The following is an 18,687-nucleotide window of genomic DNA, read 5'->3' as shown; positions in this document are numbered from 1 at the left end:
TCATGGCAGGCTTGGATCTTCCTGAACACCATTTTCCTCTCATCTGAGGGGAATCCACACTTGACCCTGTGTGGATTAGAGAAAATCCAACTTGCACACCCAGTTCTTGTTTTAAACTAATTTCCCCCTGGAAAAAAAACTGCTGAAAGAAATTATTAAAAGCTCCAAATTTCCCCAACATTCATGCTCAACATGACTGTATGTAAACTGCTGCTTGGGATTACTTTGGACCAAAGAAGAGGAAATAACTTCATTTATTTTCAATAATATTTTATAGATGAGGTGACATAATGTGTTTCTTCGCCTTGTCAGAGTCCTTCCAAGTGGTGGTGAGAGGAAGTGGATTCCTTCACGACCGAAATGTTGACAAAGTGCTGTGCAGCTTTCGAATCAACGACACCCTAACTAAGAGTAAGTGAAGCATTGCTTATCATCCTTAAAGGGTGTTACCCCTTATTCACTGCATGAGCTATTTTATTGCCATATAACATCATATCTGATTATGCTGTTAAATTATGACAAAGACCGCTGGAAAACACAGATGAGTGTGTGAGACGTTGTGAAATTCACCTAAATTACACCGGCCTGATTTTCCCAAAAGACAGACACTACGTGAGCCACACAGCTGGAGTCCTCTGTAATCAAACGAGCAGCCAGGTTTTATTTATGCATTTTTTTAAACACATGGTGTAATTTTACAGTCTGGAAAAAAATGAAACTGGTAAGTCTAGAAAACTCACAAGACTTGTAGTAATTTGGAGATTTTTTTTTACATAACCTCTAAACAAAACTGCACTGTAAATGTGTTTTCTGTTTCAGGTATGGGCAGTGAACAATATTAATAAAATGAAGGATATAGAATTTCAAGCCCCGGATGCTCGTTAAATTTCCAGAGGCCATACCTCCTTAATTTCCTTTCATTTCAGTGGGTCACATCTGACATACAATTAACAGTCCAGCTACAGTCTTTAAATATTTCTGTGGTGCTTTAAATATGTTTAAAAGATCATTTGTATAACCTTATTCTACAGAACACCTAAACTCCTCACCAGGGTGAAGGATTACGTTGAAATCCTTAAAGACAAGCAGCAGGAACCACAAAACACCAAACTGCTCACTGCACAGGAGGTGGTGATAGAGGTGGTGATAGAGGTAGTTCCCTGCGTCCTGCAGGGCTTCTGGGAGCTTCCTCTTTGCCCCCTGTTGAACATGGCCTTACAGAGTTGGCCTCACCAAGGCCACTCTGGATCACGTCTCCAAAACTGTCACAGCACGGAGAGCCAGTTCATCTTCTCCCGCTCCATCAGAGATGACATGGTCCAGAGCATCCTGAGAGAAATCAGAGAAGAATACCCTCAAGAAATTCTACTTAACAACATTGCAAACTTTGCACCAGTGCTGCTCAAGACGATTGCTGATGTAGCAAAGAATCTCGTATCCAATATCTTTAAGCCCCCTTCAAGTCTTCCAATGTTTCGTGTTCTTCCAAATGAAGAACCTCTGTCTGAGTGTCTGCAAATGTCTGATATTCTTCCCAATGAAGAACCTCCTTCAGACAGTCCTTCAACGCCCGATGTTCCACCAGTTGATAAACTTCCCTCTGAAAATGTGCCAGTGTTGAATGTTCTTCCCAGTGAGGAGCTCCTTTCTGAAAGTTTGCCAGTGCCTAATGTTCCCTGTGAGGAACTTTCTGCTGAAACTGCATCCATGTCTGAGACAGCTGAGACAGAGAAGTCTGAAGACCTTAAAATCAAACAGAAGAAGAAAAAAGACTTCTTCCAAAAATTAAAAATTCTGTGCTGTTGCTGTGTCAGACCCAAAGAAACTGACTGACAGAGAAACTGAAATCAAATTTTAAAAGCTCGTAAATATTTTTTGCACGAGTCTCCATCTATGATTAAAGATGATTTTCTTTCAGATGTTTATAAGAGTCTCTTACGGTTCTCAAAATACCTCCACAAGTCCAGTAAGTGTTGTTAACATAACATACTGATGTTAATATTTATAAAGAATTTGAACTTATTCTAACTCCTAACATGTCAACAACACTAACTGAAACTGGTAAATAAAACTAGAGGATGCATTTCCTGTAGAAAATGCAGTGTAAATACTAATAGCTGAATGGTTTGAGCTGAATTTTTATAATTGCTGAATCTTTGGTGGAAAACATGTTTAATGATGTGAAATACACCGAGTCATTCACCTGACAGCCAAAGTGCACAACTGAAATTCACACAGAAGAACAAACTAGCTGAACATCTTGAAAATGTACGTAAGAAAAACTGTCTAATGACAAAAGAAGATTAACCCCATACTAGAAAACAGAATGAATATTGAAAGCTTATATTCATTAAATCACTGGGAGAGTGGAATTAAATGTCTGAACTCAAGAATCTCAAATAATTCTTGGAAAATTATCCAAGACCGTAACTATGATCAAAATACTTTTTGAACCATGAGGGTCCCAAGGACTTGGTCTACACAACAGTGTGTTTTGTATTTTCCTGGTGTCAAACATCTGGTCACAGCAGTGATTTAAATAGTGGGGTCTTTCCTGCTGTCGAGACAAGCTCCTCACTGAAAATACAGTATATCTTTATGGCTCCATTAGAAGGTGCTCCCTACACTTTGATCCACCCAGCTCAAAAAGTTTACATCTCTTAGCTTTGAGAGACGCAGAGTTGGAAAGTGGACAATGATGGCTTCGTTTTGAGGGTAAAATGATGGCTGTAGAGTGAAAACTGTGGACAGCAACAGTTAAAAGATACATTTCTAAGATGACTCTTTTGATTTCTTTCACTGTGGCAGATGGTCCTCACACTGAAACATTTTGTCCCATAGACACCCATTATAAACGTTAAATTGGTGAAAAAAAGCATGGAACTTAAAGCTAACTGTTACCATCAATATTGGTCCTTTGGTGCATGTTTAATGGCTTGCAATGTGATACATGCATCCAAAAAGTTTGTGATTCAGCAGCTCACTGATGTTCATTCAGCAACAGTGATAACAGTCTGCATGCCTTCATGCATAAGCCATTAGGAACATCTAATCTAATGTCAAGGTAACTATCTCTCACACTTCTGGAACGTGTGATGCACACATTCAGCTTCAGACTCACACCCCTATACTACCCAAACAGATCTATGCCTCTGATAACTTAGCCCATAAACTCTCTTTGTGCTCTGGTAAATGAGTATTGAGACTGAAATGTGAGACTCTAGGGGCTTTCAGGGCTTGCCTCTATTTAGCAAGGTGACAAGTGTGGGGAGAAGTGTTTACCATGCTGCTACTTCAACTTTTTCAAGTGTGATGAATGAACTTTGTTCATAGAAATTAAAAATTGGTCTTCACAGTTATGCAGTAGTTACCTAAATGTGTTGCTAGTTTTAGTTCTTCTTGGAACCACTGATGACAGAGACCAACAACAGTGAGCTCCACAGCACTCGTGCTTTGTCTCTCTCCTCCTCTTCACCCTCTGAGTTAAGCTCGTTGCTCTCCATTGGATCATTGCTTTTTATGCTTCAGGCATCTGTGGAGAACTCAAAGAAGTTTCTGCAGGGAGGATTAAAATTTTGAAAACAACTGATGCCAGTTTTCGTCATCATCTGATGTTTATGAGACTTTTTTTTTTCTGGAATAATGCCTTTGTGCTGGAAGAGAAGCTCCTGGTTGCCAGTGGTGTTTGGGACTGCGCTGGTCGTTCTTACTGCTGGTAATGCTGGACCGAATCAGGACAGGAGGCAGCCTCAGTCATCCTCGTGCTTTGGAGGCTTTGATCTCTACTTTGTTTTGGATAAGTGAGTGAACTGACTTACAATACCTGATTTTCTATTGATAACTGAAAGCAGTTCATGATTTAAAAAAAAAAATCGAGGAAGAAGCTTTTGTTGTCGAAACAATTTGGTGTCTGGCTTTGTTTCTACCTCCAGTAAGGATTCTTTCCATCCTGAAAACTTTAAAAAATAGTTGTCTAACTAAATATTTTATGCATTGTTATGAAATAACACTTATGCATGAAGTTAAAAATGCATATTTACTTTATGCATAAAAGAAAAGAAGAAAGAATGCCCCCTACAGCAATAAAATCATGGATTTGCTGCCATGAGCTGCCAGGCAGGAGGAAAAGAGGATGTATGTAGTAAAGGAGGACATGCAGATGGTTGTGGTGAGAGATGAGGATGCTTAGGATGGGGTGAGATGGAGGCAGATGACTCACTGTGGTGACTCCTAAAGGAAGCAAGAAGAAGACAGCAGCACTTTCTCCATCTTAATTATAAGCTGACTGGTAGTCTAAGCAGTTGACACATTATAGACTCCCACCTATGAAGTTTATTAGAAAAAAGAAAGAAGTCAGTACCACAGGTTTTATTTTTATTATTTTAATCCACTGAAGTCAACACAACCAAATGCTGACAGGATCGATGATTTGCTCCCAAACTCTGGTATCCTACAAAACATACATGAGCAGTAGTATCACACTAGGTGGAGAAGGGCAAACAACAGTGCTCAACATTACAACCCAATGACCATTATCAAGAAAGTTTCCCAAATGTAAATCACTTCACATTATAGCTCGGCATACAAAACCTACACTTTGACAAGGCAATGAGGAGGGGGGAAAAAAATCCAGTGTTTACAGTATGGCTGCACAACGCTGTGTGACCGATACGGTTACTAGCTTGAGTGAATCTGGTGTTGACAACGTCAGGCAGATAGATAGAGAGGAAGGAAAACGATATACCCGGTAATTCATTCACAACACTAACACCGAGAACAGTGGACACATCATCAGCACACTGTGTGGGGGGTTTCATGTACATACAGAAGCATTTCTTTTTTTCATCAGGTCTCAAAAAACAAATCATCGTTTCACATCTTTAAAGAGCCTTCATAGATACAGTGTGCTATCAATATCTTTACAGAACAGGCAGGCAAGTATTTCAACACATATCCTAAAACATACAGACAAATCTGTTACAAATAAAAAGTTGCAAGCTCACATACAGTTTTAACCATTTGGATTGTTACAGGTGCAAAACGTGTTCTGTTAAAACTGGGTAACTGGTGACTCGACCCCGGCTGCTGTTATTACAAAGCTTACACGACTGCTGTGACATCATCTGCACATATACAGCAATGGTCATATATATTTTTATATATATATTTATAGCACCAGGTGCAGAGAGGTTGTGGGCAAACCTTCCAATCGAGCTTCTTCGACTGACTATATCCTTAACCACATCCAGTGTTGCTATTATTGGAAGCTTTTCGCCCAGACAACCTATCAACCAACATGAGGGGAAAAAAACGCGAGGAAGAAATGAGGGAAGAGTGTGTTTCTCAGGCAGAACGCTAGCAATTTCTCCCCCGGGGTGAAGCAAAATGAGTGGTTTAACCCTAAAAATACCCTTTTCTTTTCCTTTCAGTGCAGTCAGCGTTTTCCAAAATGACTTAAAAATGTTAAAACATAAAACATCAATAGAACTATATTTTTTTTTAAAAAGGAAACAGAGTGCAACTATATCACTAAAGGAAGACATAGGTGAATTGCTCAGCTCAATACATGGCTTAAACTTAAAACCAAGCATAAATTCAAATACTGCAGACTTGAGGTGTTATTCAAAACCATATTCTACTATCTAATTTCTCATTTCTGAACAAACAGTCTCATAACAGTAGAAACAGCATTGTTAACGGTGGCAACAGAGGCTCTACTTTCAGCTAAAGATGGCAGTCTGACAACCACCAAAACATTCTAATATGTGGAAAACGAAGATGATCAACCGCCAAAAGTTCCTGTTGCTAAAATATTCCTTGGGATGACTTTTGGGTCAGCTTATTGAGCCAAGAGGGCAAATAAACAATCACATGCAGCTGAAAATATACAAAAAATGTAAACAAATTAATTTCATCAATAATCAAACTTGCCGTGAAAACAGCATTAAAAAAAAAAGAGCTGCTTCAATTCACTTGATCCTTCCTCGGTATTTAAATATCTCGAGACGGTGAAGCGAAATGGAATAGTGCTTTCTTTTTTCTTTGCATGAGGTGACGTGGTGGTATGTGTGAATATTAATAAATGGTGTGGGCTGCAGAGGGGAGTCAGAGGTGATCAGCAAAGGGACGTGACATTTGTAAGAGCAGCCTCTGGTCCCGTGTGGCCCTGCAACCCCCCTCCCTGGCTATGTGGAGAAAAAGTGCTTAGCCGAGGCTGGTGATGTTAGCTTTTCCACCGGGAGGAGCCACGATGCGTTGAGTGGTGCGACGAGGAACGTTGTCATCAATTTGGGCACCTAAAAATATTTTTTAATAAAATATTAGACAATCTAAATGGCCAGCTGTGAAAAAAGGCAAACTAGCAGGTGTTCTGACTCACCAGACAGACTGAAGCCAGACTGGTGAAGGTTGCGCACAGGCTGGTGAGTAAACTGCTGTTGTTGCTGCTGCTGCTTGGCAGGGGAAGTCTTCACCGAGGAAACTGTGGACATCACCTTGGGAGTCACAGTCACCTCGCAAACTGGCCCATCGTACTGACCCCTTGGGACTCCTCGCAGCTCTGTGAGCTAAACATAATAACACGGTCATTCGTATTATAAGAATGAGGTCTCCGCAGCTGTGGCTGCTCCTTAGATACACACACAGGACTCACCCTGCTGCGAGCTTTTATCCTCTTGTAAACGTGGTCCGGGAAGGGTTTACGGCTGATGTAGCGCCCACAGCCCTCCGTGGTGTGAAGGCTGCCCTCCTCCAACACAATCTTTCCCTGGCTGATCACCACCAGAGGACCTCCACGCACTTCTGTCCCCTCGAAGATGTTGTACTCCACAGCCTTGGACAAGACGAGGTTTGATTGTTTTACAAGATTAGCAGAAATCTTTTAAAAGTCCTAAATAAATATCTGAGGTACAGAAGCAAAAGTACATTTCCCTGATATCTTATATTGCATCATATCTATTTCTTTTTGCCTGCTTTAATCCTTTCCCTCAGAAAGGCGACCATTTGACAACTTCCTCTGTACCCTTAATGATGAGTTTCAGTATATATCAATAAAGATGTGGTTTCCAGGTTTTTCTAAGAGTTACTTCTGATGCAGACCCAGTCGTTCTGATCTATAAGCACGACTGAAGTATGACAGAAAGCCCTCAGCTGAGAGCTTCAAAGGTTACTCCGAGTCGGCTTCAAGGGGTAAACAGTTAACATGATGCCATTTAGTATAGTGAAAAGTGCAACAAGTCTTTCTTTAAATTTAAAATCTGCATAATCAAACAGAGGATATATTTGAAGCTTATTTTTCACTCAGATTCCTTGTTATTCTCTATCTATTGTCACTCCTGCGTGTTAATACCATTTTAGTACCTCACTTGCTAACATGGACCAGGCTCAGCATGCAAAGAGCATTTCAGCTTAAGAATTAGGTCACATTATGCATAAGACACACAAATGACTAAATACATTGGGAATCAAGAGTTGTAACAAGCTATGTAAACATCTGACCAGGTTGTGGCTCTTAGCTGAGATGATCTTAGTGACGTCTGGGTCCCACAACACAAGGTCGGCATCGGACCCCACGGCGATGCGGCCTTTGCGAGGGTACAGGTTGAAGATCTTGGCCGCGTTAGTGCTGGTCACTGCCACAAACTGGTTTTCATCCATCTTTCCGGTCACCTTTAGCGACACGACAACAAATCGCTTAATTTCAGTGAGTGTAAACACGCGGAGAGGTTTGCCGGGGATTTTGCTTTATGTTCCAAATTTTCTGGAATGCGTGAAAAGTGGGTCACATGAAGCTCACCACGCATTTGTCCCAGATTAGGGACATCCTCTCCTCGGTGCCATTGGTTCCCTCAGGGATGAGGGAGAAGTTATCTTTGCCTACCGCACGCTGAGAAGTGTGGAAAGTACAGTGAGCACTTCCGGTCACCTGCAAGTCCCCGCTACATAAGAAACAAAGCGAGATATCCTTCATGTGTGTGATGTGTAATGTGCCATTTTAGATTAATTCATCCGAAAATTTTTGAAATTTAACAGATTTTTATTAAGGCTGCTCATAGAAATGTTACGATTATCTGGTGTCATCAGGTGTTCGATAATAAATGTGATTACAGATACAGCTGAACATTCAAATGCAGCTGTAACATCTGTCAAATCACTGCGTTACAGCTGTTTATGTCCTAGCTTAGAGCACCTACCATGACAGCAGAGAGTTGAGGTAGTCGGGGGTGGTTGGATCAGGACTAAGTGGTGGAGAGGTGACAAAGGCTGCTGCCTTGGCCCAGTTCTTACTCCAGTAATGAGTACCATCTGTGCCCAAGCTAGCAGAGATGGGCTCTCCGTAAACCACAGCACCTGCAGGAGCAGACAGGATGATGTCAACGCTACATGTCAGGAATACAAGCAGAGTAAAAAAATTTTTTTATAAGTTTCTCTTCTTACCCCTTTTTCTGGCCAGAGCAATGACATCAGCAGCACTCTTGCTCATCACCTTGGTGATGTAGAGGGGACAGTTGGTCTGATTGGCGATGGTGACAGCACGATTGACCGCCTCGGCCTCCACCTGCGGATAATGAGGTGAGACACGGGTGATTCTTCTGTTCCACACTGTATTCAGGCTGTCGCTTGTCACTCTTAGACGTCATCAGTCTTACCTCCTCAGGGCGGCTGAGCACGTGACCTTCAGGCCCTGTGATCCCCAGCTCTAGAATACGTCTCTGCTCCTAAAACATCCACAAAAACATTACCATCCAATATTGAAGTATCTGGTTTGACATCACCGACTTCATAAGGGGCTACGTTACCTCTGCAATGATGTCTCCATTCTCAGCATGAACCTGGGCGATGGCTCCCAGATCTCTGATGACACTGAATACCTCGTAGATCTACAAGAACATGGATAAAAGTGGTCAAGCTCATTGAGGGGTGGGGGTCATTTATACCAAAGACATCTAAAAGCCTACAAAACATGTGCTGTGACAGACGACTCAGCAGAGATCCCAGCAGCCAAGCATACCTGAGAGTCAGAAAGTTGGAAAACATCCTTATAAGCCAAATAGACCAGGAAAGAGTTGACACCTGAAGGAAGAAAACTTATGAGAGAAAACAGCCAAAAGGTGGAATAAAGAGAGCAAAAGAGGGAAAAACCCAAAGCGAAGGGAAGAAGTAAAAAAACCAAAAGGATAAAAAAAAATTGCACAGCAAAAATTTTAGATTATTGCAGGTTGATTTTCTTTCCTACGCAGTCAGAGAACCACTTTTTACAACAGGGAAATGGCAACATTTCACCATCCCAGTAAAAAGTCAGGTAAGTCTAAGATTTTGAGCTGTATGTGGGAGACATGAGCTGACTACAACTCCGACTACATACCGTGATCCTTCACTAAAGTCTCCATCTCTTCCTGGTTGCCTTTGTTCCACTCTGTGATGTCCACATGCAGAGAATAGTCACAGCAAGACTTGCTGTCAGCCCACTCTCTCCACTGTTTGAAGGCAGCAACCAGGCTGACGCCAGGCTCCGGCACCACATGGTCAACTATAGAATACAAACAAGCAGGTCTGATTTCATGTGCACAAGCAAACTGTTAAATTAAATCATACGCTTGATGGCATTCACATCTGCAATGTCATAATCCCCAAAACAACATCGCTCTATGTGTAAACTGGCTGAAAACACGCAAGCAAGTCTGTCTGATATGTTACATACTGATCATGGTTGTCCCCCCAGCCAGGGCCGCCCTGGTGCCCTGGTAGAAATCATCTGCAGCCACCATGCCTCGGTCAGGCATCTGGAATCGGGTGTGCACGTCAATACCCCCGGGCATCACCATTCTTCCATGAGCCTCAATGATTTTAACTCCCCCAGGAACAATAAGGTTGTCTCCAATTTGCCTCAATGAGACAAACAAAAAGAAGAAAAAAATCAGGCATAAAGAAGTGAATGAAGTCATCTGTTACAAAAAGCAAAAGCAGAAAAAGAAGGACTTACTTGATGACTCCATCTTCCATGTAGATATCAGCCAAAAACGACTGATCATCGTTCACTATCTTCGCCCCTTTGATCAGAAGGCGGTCACTCTGAAAGGATGAGACAGCATTTTCTCAGCATTAGCTAAACCAAGCAATAAATATTTTATTTTAACTTCCAGCAGCCAGCAGTTTGATCCATGACTCAACAGAAAATCTTTTACCCACTTTAAAGGAAAAAAACCACAGTTTTAGAAAAGAAGAGTGACCGAAGCTAAAGCTCTGTATATTTCCCAGTTTGCTCAAAGCCTCATACAAAGCATGGCTTGATCCATACAAATGTTCAACCTGTCTAAATGATGACTAGGATTAATTTAGTTGACTTATTCATGCATAACAGACACATCATTTGAAGAGAGGGAAAGATTCTTAGTGCAGGCTCTTGAGTGACACAATTACCTCCACCTGAATGAGATGAAAGGAAAGCATAACAGGCTGGCCTACTTCTCCTAAAGGCTTTCTGGGGTCTCCGAAGATAGAAAAAAAAAAAACGTTTTGCAGCAAAACTCACAGCAGGAAACACTCAGTGTGTCCAGCTTTACAGACTGCAGGAAGCTTTAACTGTACAGGGCATGGCTGACATGATCTCACAGACCACTGCGCTGACATAAGTGGGTCATTTAACCTGTGTCCTTTCTGTGCCCGAGTGGTCAGCAACCAGTGTGCTGAGCTCACAGTATACACATACAATATCAAATGTAGTCCTCAACTTCCAAAATGAATGCGCCAACATCTAAATTATATATTAGATGCTGATCATTACCATACACCCCAAATTAAGAAAAAGCAACGTCTTCATCTTTTATGCATCAATTATCAGACAATTACCACACAAATATATTGGGTAGCCTGAATATTGGCAAACCGAAACTATCGGAAATATGAGCTATTTGCTGATCCATCGTTTCAGCATTTAGAATGACGGATATATTAAAGTTAAAAAGCAAAGAAGAGATGGAAGAAACACCCTTCAATTATTTGTTTGCATAGTTTGTCCAACAGATGGCGCTATGGAACTTCCCTGCTGGCAACACATCCTTAAAATGCACAAACACAGCAACCAGCTAAAAAAGGGTACTCTGTTTCACTTTGGTATGTCTGAAAGGAAAACTATATCAGAGGATATGTCATAATTTTAAGTCATTGTGTTAAATAAAAAGCATTTGTTGGACCCTAATCTTAGTTTTGTGTTTTGTTTTTTAAATAAAGACAAAAGTCGTTGGCACGTCTCTTTTAATATTACTGTGTAATAACCATGAATCAAGTATTAACAGACAAATTCTGGATATTGACGGATATGACACAGTTAGAGATTACACAGAAAAATTAAAAAAGACCTACACAAGAGCCAAACTCTGTAAAGGAACACACAGCCTCAATCAAAATCAAGCTGTGCGACAAACAGCTGCACCTCAATATGGTGCTAGCAGAGAAGGTTAAGTTGCTGTGAAACTCTTAAGGCACATCCTTCAAAGGATTGCCGTTATTCCTGCTTTAGTGTGCTTTGAACAAATTCAGCTACTGCTTTTCAGACTAACCTTGGCATTTTGTTTAAAGCTTTGCAGAGTGAAACTATCTGGTTCATTCACTCCAGACTAATAGGTGGTGTTGTACTGAGTGTGAAAGCCTGGGAAAGGCTGGCTGTAGAGTTGCTGCTGTCTGCATGGCGTGTCTGGGATGTCAGACTCGTGTGTTTATGACCCTGGATTGACCTGCGAATGACCTGACAACCATCTGTACGAAACACAGCCAGTACATAAAAGATTTTGATGTGATTAAGTGATCAAACATAAAGCTGCTGAGTCTATATGCTGCAGAATCAGCCCTCTTGCTGCATGATGAAAGCATAGGGTTTGGATGGGAGCTGTGCAATGACCTACTTTGCGAGGAAGGTTTTCTTCTTTTAACTATCACAGAGAGCCTGCTGCATTCCCCCTAATGATTATGTGTGGTCTGGGTGAAGAGCTGCACCATAAATCGAAGCAAAATTAATGTATATTAGCAAATCAGGATCTTTAGCAATATTTGACTGAACATGAATCAGGATTTTTTTAAACCATAAACAAGACAGAAAAACAACAAAAAAACACACATAGACTCCACATAAGAGGGCAGGCATGGTGGATGCTGGAGGATAGAAGGTGGAAGATGAAAAACGACACAGTGAGGGAATCTGTGTCTAAACCTGTTAACTACACCCTTCAGGCTAAGGATGCTCTGAGAGAATAAGGGCTAATAATGGCAGCTAAATGAGCTGATCTGAGTATTCATTACAGAGAAAAAAATGTAAGACCCAGATTTTAAATGAGGAATTGTTAGAAGGCTTGCACACTAGCTGGTTACCATCCCAGGCTGTCGGTATGTGGAGCTGGGCTGCTGCTGCTGCTGCTGGTGGTGGTGACAGCGTCAGTGTAAATGGATGGATACGGCGGATAAGCGCTGGCTAGCTTTTGGTCTAAACTGTGAAGCTCACCGCACCCTTTATACACCTCCATTGCAGGACAGATATGATAAAATGAAACAAAACTCACTGTAATTCGTGGGATGTTCTTCTTTCCTTGGTACCCCGACATTTTGAAGCTCTCTCCGACACGGGTGCCCCCTGCCTCTTGGCTAACGCTAGCTAGCGAGACTGGAAAACCTCAGCTGCCAATGAAAGGATGAATGGATGCTCCGCTTGTTGGCCAGTCGACGCCCTGAGAGAACAATGCCTCTGTCTGAAAATGTCTCTATATATGAAGTCAAGTTCGCAGCGTGCAGCCTAAAAACAGCACCCTAAAACGACAAGTTGTACCTCTGTCTCGCACTAGTAGACCTTGATTTACTCCTATAACGGGTCCCTGAAACCCAGACGAGCTCTAAGGAGAGGAGGGCCACAATGAGGAACGGCGCATGCGCACTGCCCCGCCCTGCTCTGCCTTAGCTCCATGTTTCTCTCCTGATGTGATAGATGCTGTTTGGAGGGGAAATATGTTGTGCACAACCTGTTAGATTAGACGGACACGTCAGGGGATAAAAGAAGTACTTTAACAAAATGATTAATCTCCTGATCTAGAAGTTGAACAGTTTATACAACTGCTCCTATGAAAGGCTACTCATCTCACAACAGCATTTTGGCACTGGATTTACAGTTTGTGGCATACCATGCATTGATTGTTGTATGGATAAACTTTTGATAACTATAGCAAGTAGAGCTACAGTGAGGGAAATAATTATTTGATCCCCTGCTAATTTTGTAAGTTTGTTCACTTGCAACGAATATGAAGAGTATCTAATTTTTATGTCCCCCTCCATAACATGGCTCATGTACAGACTCGTCTGAGGTTTTCCAGTTTGTCAGCGAAAATTTGGGAGAAAGCGCTGTTGTCAGATGAAACCAAAATTCAGCATTTTGGCATGGTTGAGGAAGCCGAGTATGACCCAATGAACACCATACCCACAGTCAAGTACAGGGGTGGGAACATTATGCTTTGGAGCTGTGTTTCTGCTGACAGTACAGGATGACTTCATCTCATTGAAGGGCCACTGGGGCCATGTACCATACCGTCTTGGACGACTACCTCCTTCCTTCCATTTCTATGTAAGTGAGCAAACTTACAAATTCAGGAGGGATAAAATAATTAGCGTCTTCACATTAAATCTACAGACCTTATAGTGACATCTTCCAAACTATCTGACAGTGTGTTTCTTCACCGCTGTTATTAATGGTGCACTAAAGAGTAGAAATGCTAATAAAAAGCACAACTATAACCATATCTTTTATACAAATTAAAACGTCCACATTCATGAAGATCATCTGAAACCTCTTTAAATGAACTACTAACAACAAATGAGGAAGCAACAGACATTTTATTTTGGATTCACACACATTCACTTTCATCCTTATTATGCTGAGTGCTTTGTTTAATGGTGATGAAATGTAAATGAACTTCCAAAGACAGCAGCTGTATTTGTTTCAGCCTCTGTATTCAGTACAATGTCCATTCAAGTTTTAACACACTGCTCACTATTCAGCTGTGCAGAAAGCCCATTGTGATGATATGTGCCTTTTATACTTGAAAAATGAATTCAATTCTATGGAACTCTATTTACTTCCTTTGTATTTTTTTCATATCAGCCACTGTATACAGTACAAACTTTATATTCCAAAAATTCCAAGTATTGCACACTTATCAACTGTACATAAGCCTGTTTTCACATGCACAGTTTAGGAGTTAGTACGAGTGCTTCCAAACCAACACAGCCAACAGCCAATACTGTAAGTTATAGCCAATGTTTCCATATTGTTATGGTGTCATCCATTTACAAACACTGACAGAATAATCCAGCCAGCATATCAGCATCAATATCCAGAAATGCATGCATTTTCTCCAGAAAATCATTTCTTTAAAAGGTACACAGACAGTGTACGCTAGATGAAATTATTGTACAGTGAAATCCAGATTAAAGTCCGATAACACTTTTAAACGAGACCCGCCTAGAAACCCCCTCCTCCTCCTCTGTGGCGATCCTTTCTGCCACTGAAGCTTCAATTAAACGACAGCAAAAACACATTACTTACACTGCCACGATGCATGAGATATAATACGCATTAGTATCACTGTATAAACAGATTATACAATGTCGAAAGGTATCTATGACAAGGGGCAGATCACAGCTTAAATTAATTTTTCACATCTACATCTTTAAATACCTAAACATATAAGAAAATTAAAAAGTCTCAAGATAAATCACCGATGTGCAGTGGTGAAGAATACAAATTTGGCACTTTGCCACTGATGCTATATTATGTGTTAAAGAAGAAGATATGTAGGCAATAAAACAAATAAAAATAGCATATGGCCTGGTATATTGCGTTCCAGCCTTTAGGTTGCCACTATTATAGCATATTCCAACTACCTCTGTAAAATTCTGGAGCTACATACAAGATAAATGTTTAAGCTTTCCAACCTTCAGAACAAAAAAGCTTTTAAACCCTCTGGGGTCAAAAAGATATAACTTCTGTTATTAAAAATGTGTGGAATTTAAAAACTGATCCCACAGTGCAGTAACACATCCCCCTACTACCACCACCCTTTCGCTGCACCTCTAATGTTAAGCTCAATAAGTTAAGGCGATTCAAGTCCCTTTTGTTCCCAGAGCCGATTAATTAGTTTCTTGCAGATATTAATTACCAAGACAACAGAGGAGAGACGCAGTCCAATTTCTTGTAACTTAACAACAAGGCAAGTAAAGAAACTACAACCCCGAAGCTACTTCACCTGGAATCCTCTTGTCTGGTATTTTTTTAGTCGAAAAGACGACGAATACTTTTCAGGTGAAACAGACTTTGTTACCCACTGCATTCAAGTTTGTGACAACTGTGTGTACAGTGTTGTCCTCGGTCAAAATCTGATAGAGCGCGACCACGGTTACATCATGTGTACGACTACATCTACGATGCAATATAATTTTTAATGCTGATCGGAAGGGAAGTGTGGGTGTACAACAGATGCAGAGAGAGAGCTTGACCACACGAGGATGGCTGAGTGACTTGGAGAAGGGAGAACATCTAGGCACTGCTTTATTTTCTACTCAGTAGGAGCTGGTGGCGGCTGTTGCAATTCTCTTCCCAATGTACACTCTGGGAAAGAGGAAAAAGGAAAAAAAGGAACAAAACTGAGTCAGTTTGGAAAAAAAGGAAAAGAACAATAATATTTTTGCAGCAGTACTAGATAAATGATGATGCTCATTTATAACAACATATAGGTTAAAATTAAGGTATACACTTTTATAAACATAACATGGAAGCTGTCTCTTTGAATGGCTAAAACTTCTAGATATGATTGTTGCAGACAAACATAATTAAGGCAACTTGAGAAAACTCCAGCTGGTGTAACAAAAAGCTCAGCAATGGTAGAGAGGCGTGACTTTTGACTCACCCAAGCCCAAGAGCCAGGATGTGTGAGATGAGTAAGGAAGGGATAAAGACTTTGAGGAACTCGGCAGAGAAGATGCCGCCTTTCTTCATGACTCCACTCTTTCTCATACTTAGAGAAACGGAACGTCGGGGGTGCCTAAAGTGGAACTCTCTGATAGGAAAAATGAAATGACAGGTTATTAAAAAAACAGAAAAGAAGAAAAACACAGCTGAAGACAGTCTCCTGACTTATATCAGTAAGTAGTTCTGAAAGCCTGGTTACTTTGGTGGAATGTTTTCAGGTCTGCTCGACCAGTCAGCAACCCAGTCTACTTCTTTGTTCATCAAAATGTCTTCCTCTCTGTCCTTCTCTGCACAATCTTCCTCTGACTGCAAATATAAAAGATAAGCGATTAGATCAATGAAAAAGACTTTAAAGGGTCTTAAACTTTAGAGCTGAATTCATAGCTTTACCTGACTACCTCTTGGGCTGGACATTTCCACATCAAATGTAATCTGACCCTCATCCTGCTCTGGACTTGGTGGCCTGTGAGGGCTTAATCAACATGTGTGGAGTAAGAAAAAAAACCTGCTGAATAACAAACACACATATAAGGCTTTGAAGACTGAAAAATGGCTTTTCTTCCTACCTATCGCAGGAGGAGTTACTTGGGCTGGATTCGTGTTGTGCATCCAGGAGGATCTTTTCCATGTCCCCGTTGTGGATAGAGGAGGACGATGGCACATGCTCTAGTCCTCCAATTAGGGTCTCATCACTTTCAGGCACCACTTCCAAGGTCTGCAGAGTTTGACTCATACCAGCATTTGCGTTTATTTGGTCTGCAGCAGGTGGCGTTAGCAGGTTGGTCTGCCTCCCCTGGGCCGCTGTATTCCCATTCAGCTCCAGCTCCACCCAGGACCCTTTGTAAAATAAAGATCAAGAGGACACAAGGGAGGTAAGCTTGCTGTGATAAGGCACAAACCTCGCAGCTGATTACACAGCACATAGAGGCACACCCTCAAATGGAAACAGCTGACCTACATTTTCTGCACCGCTGATTCTGCGAATTCAAATGAACCGCCTGTGCACCGCATCCATGATGGCACGCATTTCTTTGTACCACTGCCCCATAAACAGCCTGCACTCTTTTTTTTTAATCAGCAGACGGAAGGGTGTTGCGTAATCTCTCGGAGCCTGCGGGTTTGGGTGAGCGCACAACGTGACAGAGTGAGACGCCCTTTTCCCGTTTGGCGAAAACAAAGCATGATGTATTTTTTTGGTTCGCGGATGGACATAAAAATGATAGATTGCACATTTACAGAGGCATTTGCCATCAGTGTTGCTCCCATGTGAAGTCTTGCATAACTACAAAGCGCAGGGTGAGACAGTTTGCCCAGACATGTCGCTGTTCCAGCTGTGGTGCTGCCACGCATGACGAAGAACATCCCGATTTTCTCTTTACCAGAGCTAATGTGATGGCGCTTTAGTCGCTTCAAGTGCGAGCACACCTTAAGTGTTGTTTCAGATGTTTTTAGCTGTTTGCCTGCAGGCAGTTGGGTAAAAATTCCGACCACTGCCTTCGGTTAGATTTGATGTTTAATCAAACGTGCAAAGGGCTTTTGAGTAAAGAAGTAGCTCGCCCACACAAACATATACGGCCCATTACAGGAAAATAATAATTTAACAAAAAGGAAGTCATAAAAATCCCCCAAAATATTCAGTGTTTTGCCTCAAAGTTGTTTTCATTGCTACTGAAGCCCACCCAGCTTCAATCTTTGTACATGATTGGCCAGTGACGCGTCCATCAAAGCTTTTCTAAGACGCCATTGGCTCATTTGAGGTGACGCCAAACAACATAGCCCCGCCCCTACCAGTCGACGAGGAAATTCCACCCTCGATATAACTTTTACAATAAAACCTTCGCAGTAGGGGTATTTTTCAAACACACACGCGTCCATTACGAACATATAAAGTAACGACTGCGACGTGGAGCCGGGAAAACCCGAGGACGGTACGTACCCTGAAGCCCGGGCTCTTCGTTATTGTTTTGTTGAGCCGTCGCGGTGGACATGTTGACTATCCTGTTTTAGCATTCAACATGACACGCAGACAAACCTCCAAGTGCGCAGGCGCTAGATCTGTCCAGAGTCCAAACAGACAACAAAGGCTGGCTGTAGAACAGAGATGGCGTTTTACTTTTTTTCCCCACCTTCTTTTGGCTGCGTTATTTAAAAGCTGATTTTAATAATGTACACAATTGTGAGATTTATAAAAATAGAGATGTTTCTTTTTTTCCTTTTTTTGGGCGTGAGGGAAAGTAAAAAATATTTCTACTAAAATGAAGTCCCATTGTATACACAGAAATCAGTTCTCTGATAGCATCCGGTGTATTTATAACCGATGTAAAATCATAAAGCACTGTGTTGTATTTTGGGGTGTTTTTTCGTTTTTGTTTTGTTTCTTTCTGTGTTGGCCACTTGAGTCAAGGTTTGAGATGAGACTAACAACATTGATAAGGCTGGTCCTGTCGCCTCCAATTACAGGGGCGGATCTAGAGAAATTTTCTTAGGGTGGCATGAGGGTGGCATGGAAATAGCCATTTCTTTACACATATGCACATATGCCATATGCGGGTTTGGGTGCCTCTATAGTATGTACAAAATATGGTTAAAATATATTATATGCAGTAATTAAACATAGTCATATATAACATAAATAACAAATAAGCATGTAGCCCAATAAATATAAAATCCAGAAAGCTACACAA

At 41.3% G+C, this 18,687-nt stretch overlaps 2 protein-coding genes across 3 annotated transcripts; both read right to left on the bottom strand.

The window, feature by feature from the left end:
• Positions 1-4,669: 4,669 nt before the first annotated feature.
• On the bottom strand, positions 4,670-12,980 carry dpysl2a (dihydropyrimidinase like 2a). Of its 2 annotated transcripts, XM_039620283.1 has the most exons (15): positions 12,552-12,980; positions 11,901-11,985; positions 9,983-10,071; positions 9,701-9,885; positions 9,365-9,529; positions 9,011-9,072; positions 8,799-8,879; positions 8,649-8,717; positions 8,437-8,557; positions 8,193-8,349; positions 7,796-7,937; positions 7,498-7,668; positions 6,653-6,832; positions 6,380-6,566; positions 4,670-6,296 (listed from the first exon to the last, which is right to left on the bottom strand). In XM_039620283.1, exons 3-15 carry the CDS (start codon positions 10,000-10,002, stop codon positions 6,205-6,207), a joined length of 1,632 nt encoding a protein of 543 aa, XP_039476217.1. In that variant the 5' UTR covers positions 10,003-10,071; positions 11,901-11,985; positions 12,552-12,980; the 3' UTR covers positions 4,670-6,204. The 2 variants fall into 2 exon arrangements, with proteins under 2 accessions (XP_039476217.1, XP_031599191.1); XM_031743331.2 differs by lacking the exon at positions 11,901-11,985.
• An 870-nt stretch (positions 12,981-13,850) lies between these two features.
• Positions 13,851-18,083, bottom strand: bnip3la (BCL2 interacting protein 3 like a). Its single transcript, XM_031744353.2, has 6 exons — positions 17,940-18,083; positions 16,570-16,840; positions 16,394-16,475; positions 16,203-16,309; positions 15,942-16,091; positions 13,851-15,643 (listed from the first exon to the last, which is right to left on the bottom strand). The coding sequence occupies exons 1-6, from the start codon at positions 17,989-17,991 to the stop codon at positions 15,595-15,597; spliced, it is 711 nt and encodes a 236-aa protein (XP_031600213.1). The 5' UTR covers positions 17,992-18,083; the 3' UTR covers positions 13,851-15,594.
• Between the last annotated feature and the right edge of the window lie 604 nt (positions 18,084-18,687).

This window comes from Oreochromis aureus, linkage group 12 (genome assembly GCF_013358895.1).
Source record: "Oreochromis aureus strain Israel breed Guangdong linkage group 12, ZZ_aureus, whole genome shotgun sequence".
NCBI lineage: Eukaryota > Metazoa > Chordata > Actinopteri > Cichliformes > Cichlidae > Oreochromis > Oreochromis aureus.
The sequence above is the reverse complement of the archived record's forward strand: the minus strand, read 5'-3'. Positions and strand labels throughout refer to the sequence as shown.

Bases quoted from the DNA above. Each gene is read 5' to 3' on its own strand.
- dpysl2a (XM_031743331.2), bottom strand. From the start codon at position 12,593: ATGTCGGGGTACCAAGGAAAGAAGAACATCCCACGAATTACA. The intron at 8,350-8,436 runs GTAAGAAGAGAA...CTGCTCCTGCAG, and splicing joins TGCTCTGGCCAGAAAAAGGG to GTGCTGTGGTTTACGGAGAG. The intron at 6,567-6,652 runs GTGAGTCCTGTG...TATTATGTTTAG, and splicing joins GGATAAAAGCTCGCAGCAGG to CTCACAGAGCTGCGAGGAGT.
- bnip3la (XM_031744353.2), bottom strand. From the start codon at position 17,991: ATGTCCACCGCGACGGCTCAACAAAACAATAACGAAGAGCCCGGGCTT. The intron at 16,841-17,939 runs GTACGTACCGTC...TATTTTACAAAG, and splicing joins CGAAGAGCCCGGGCTTCAGG to GGTCCTGGGTGGAGCTGGAG. The intron at 16,476-16,569 runs GTAGGAAGAAAA...ATGTTGATTAAG, and splicing joins AGTAACTCCTCCTGCGATAG to CCCTCACAGGCCACCAAGTC.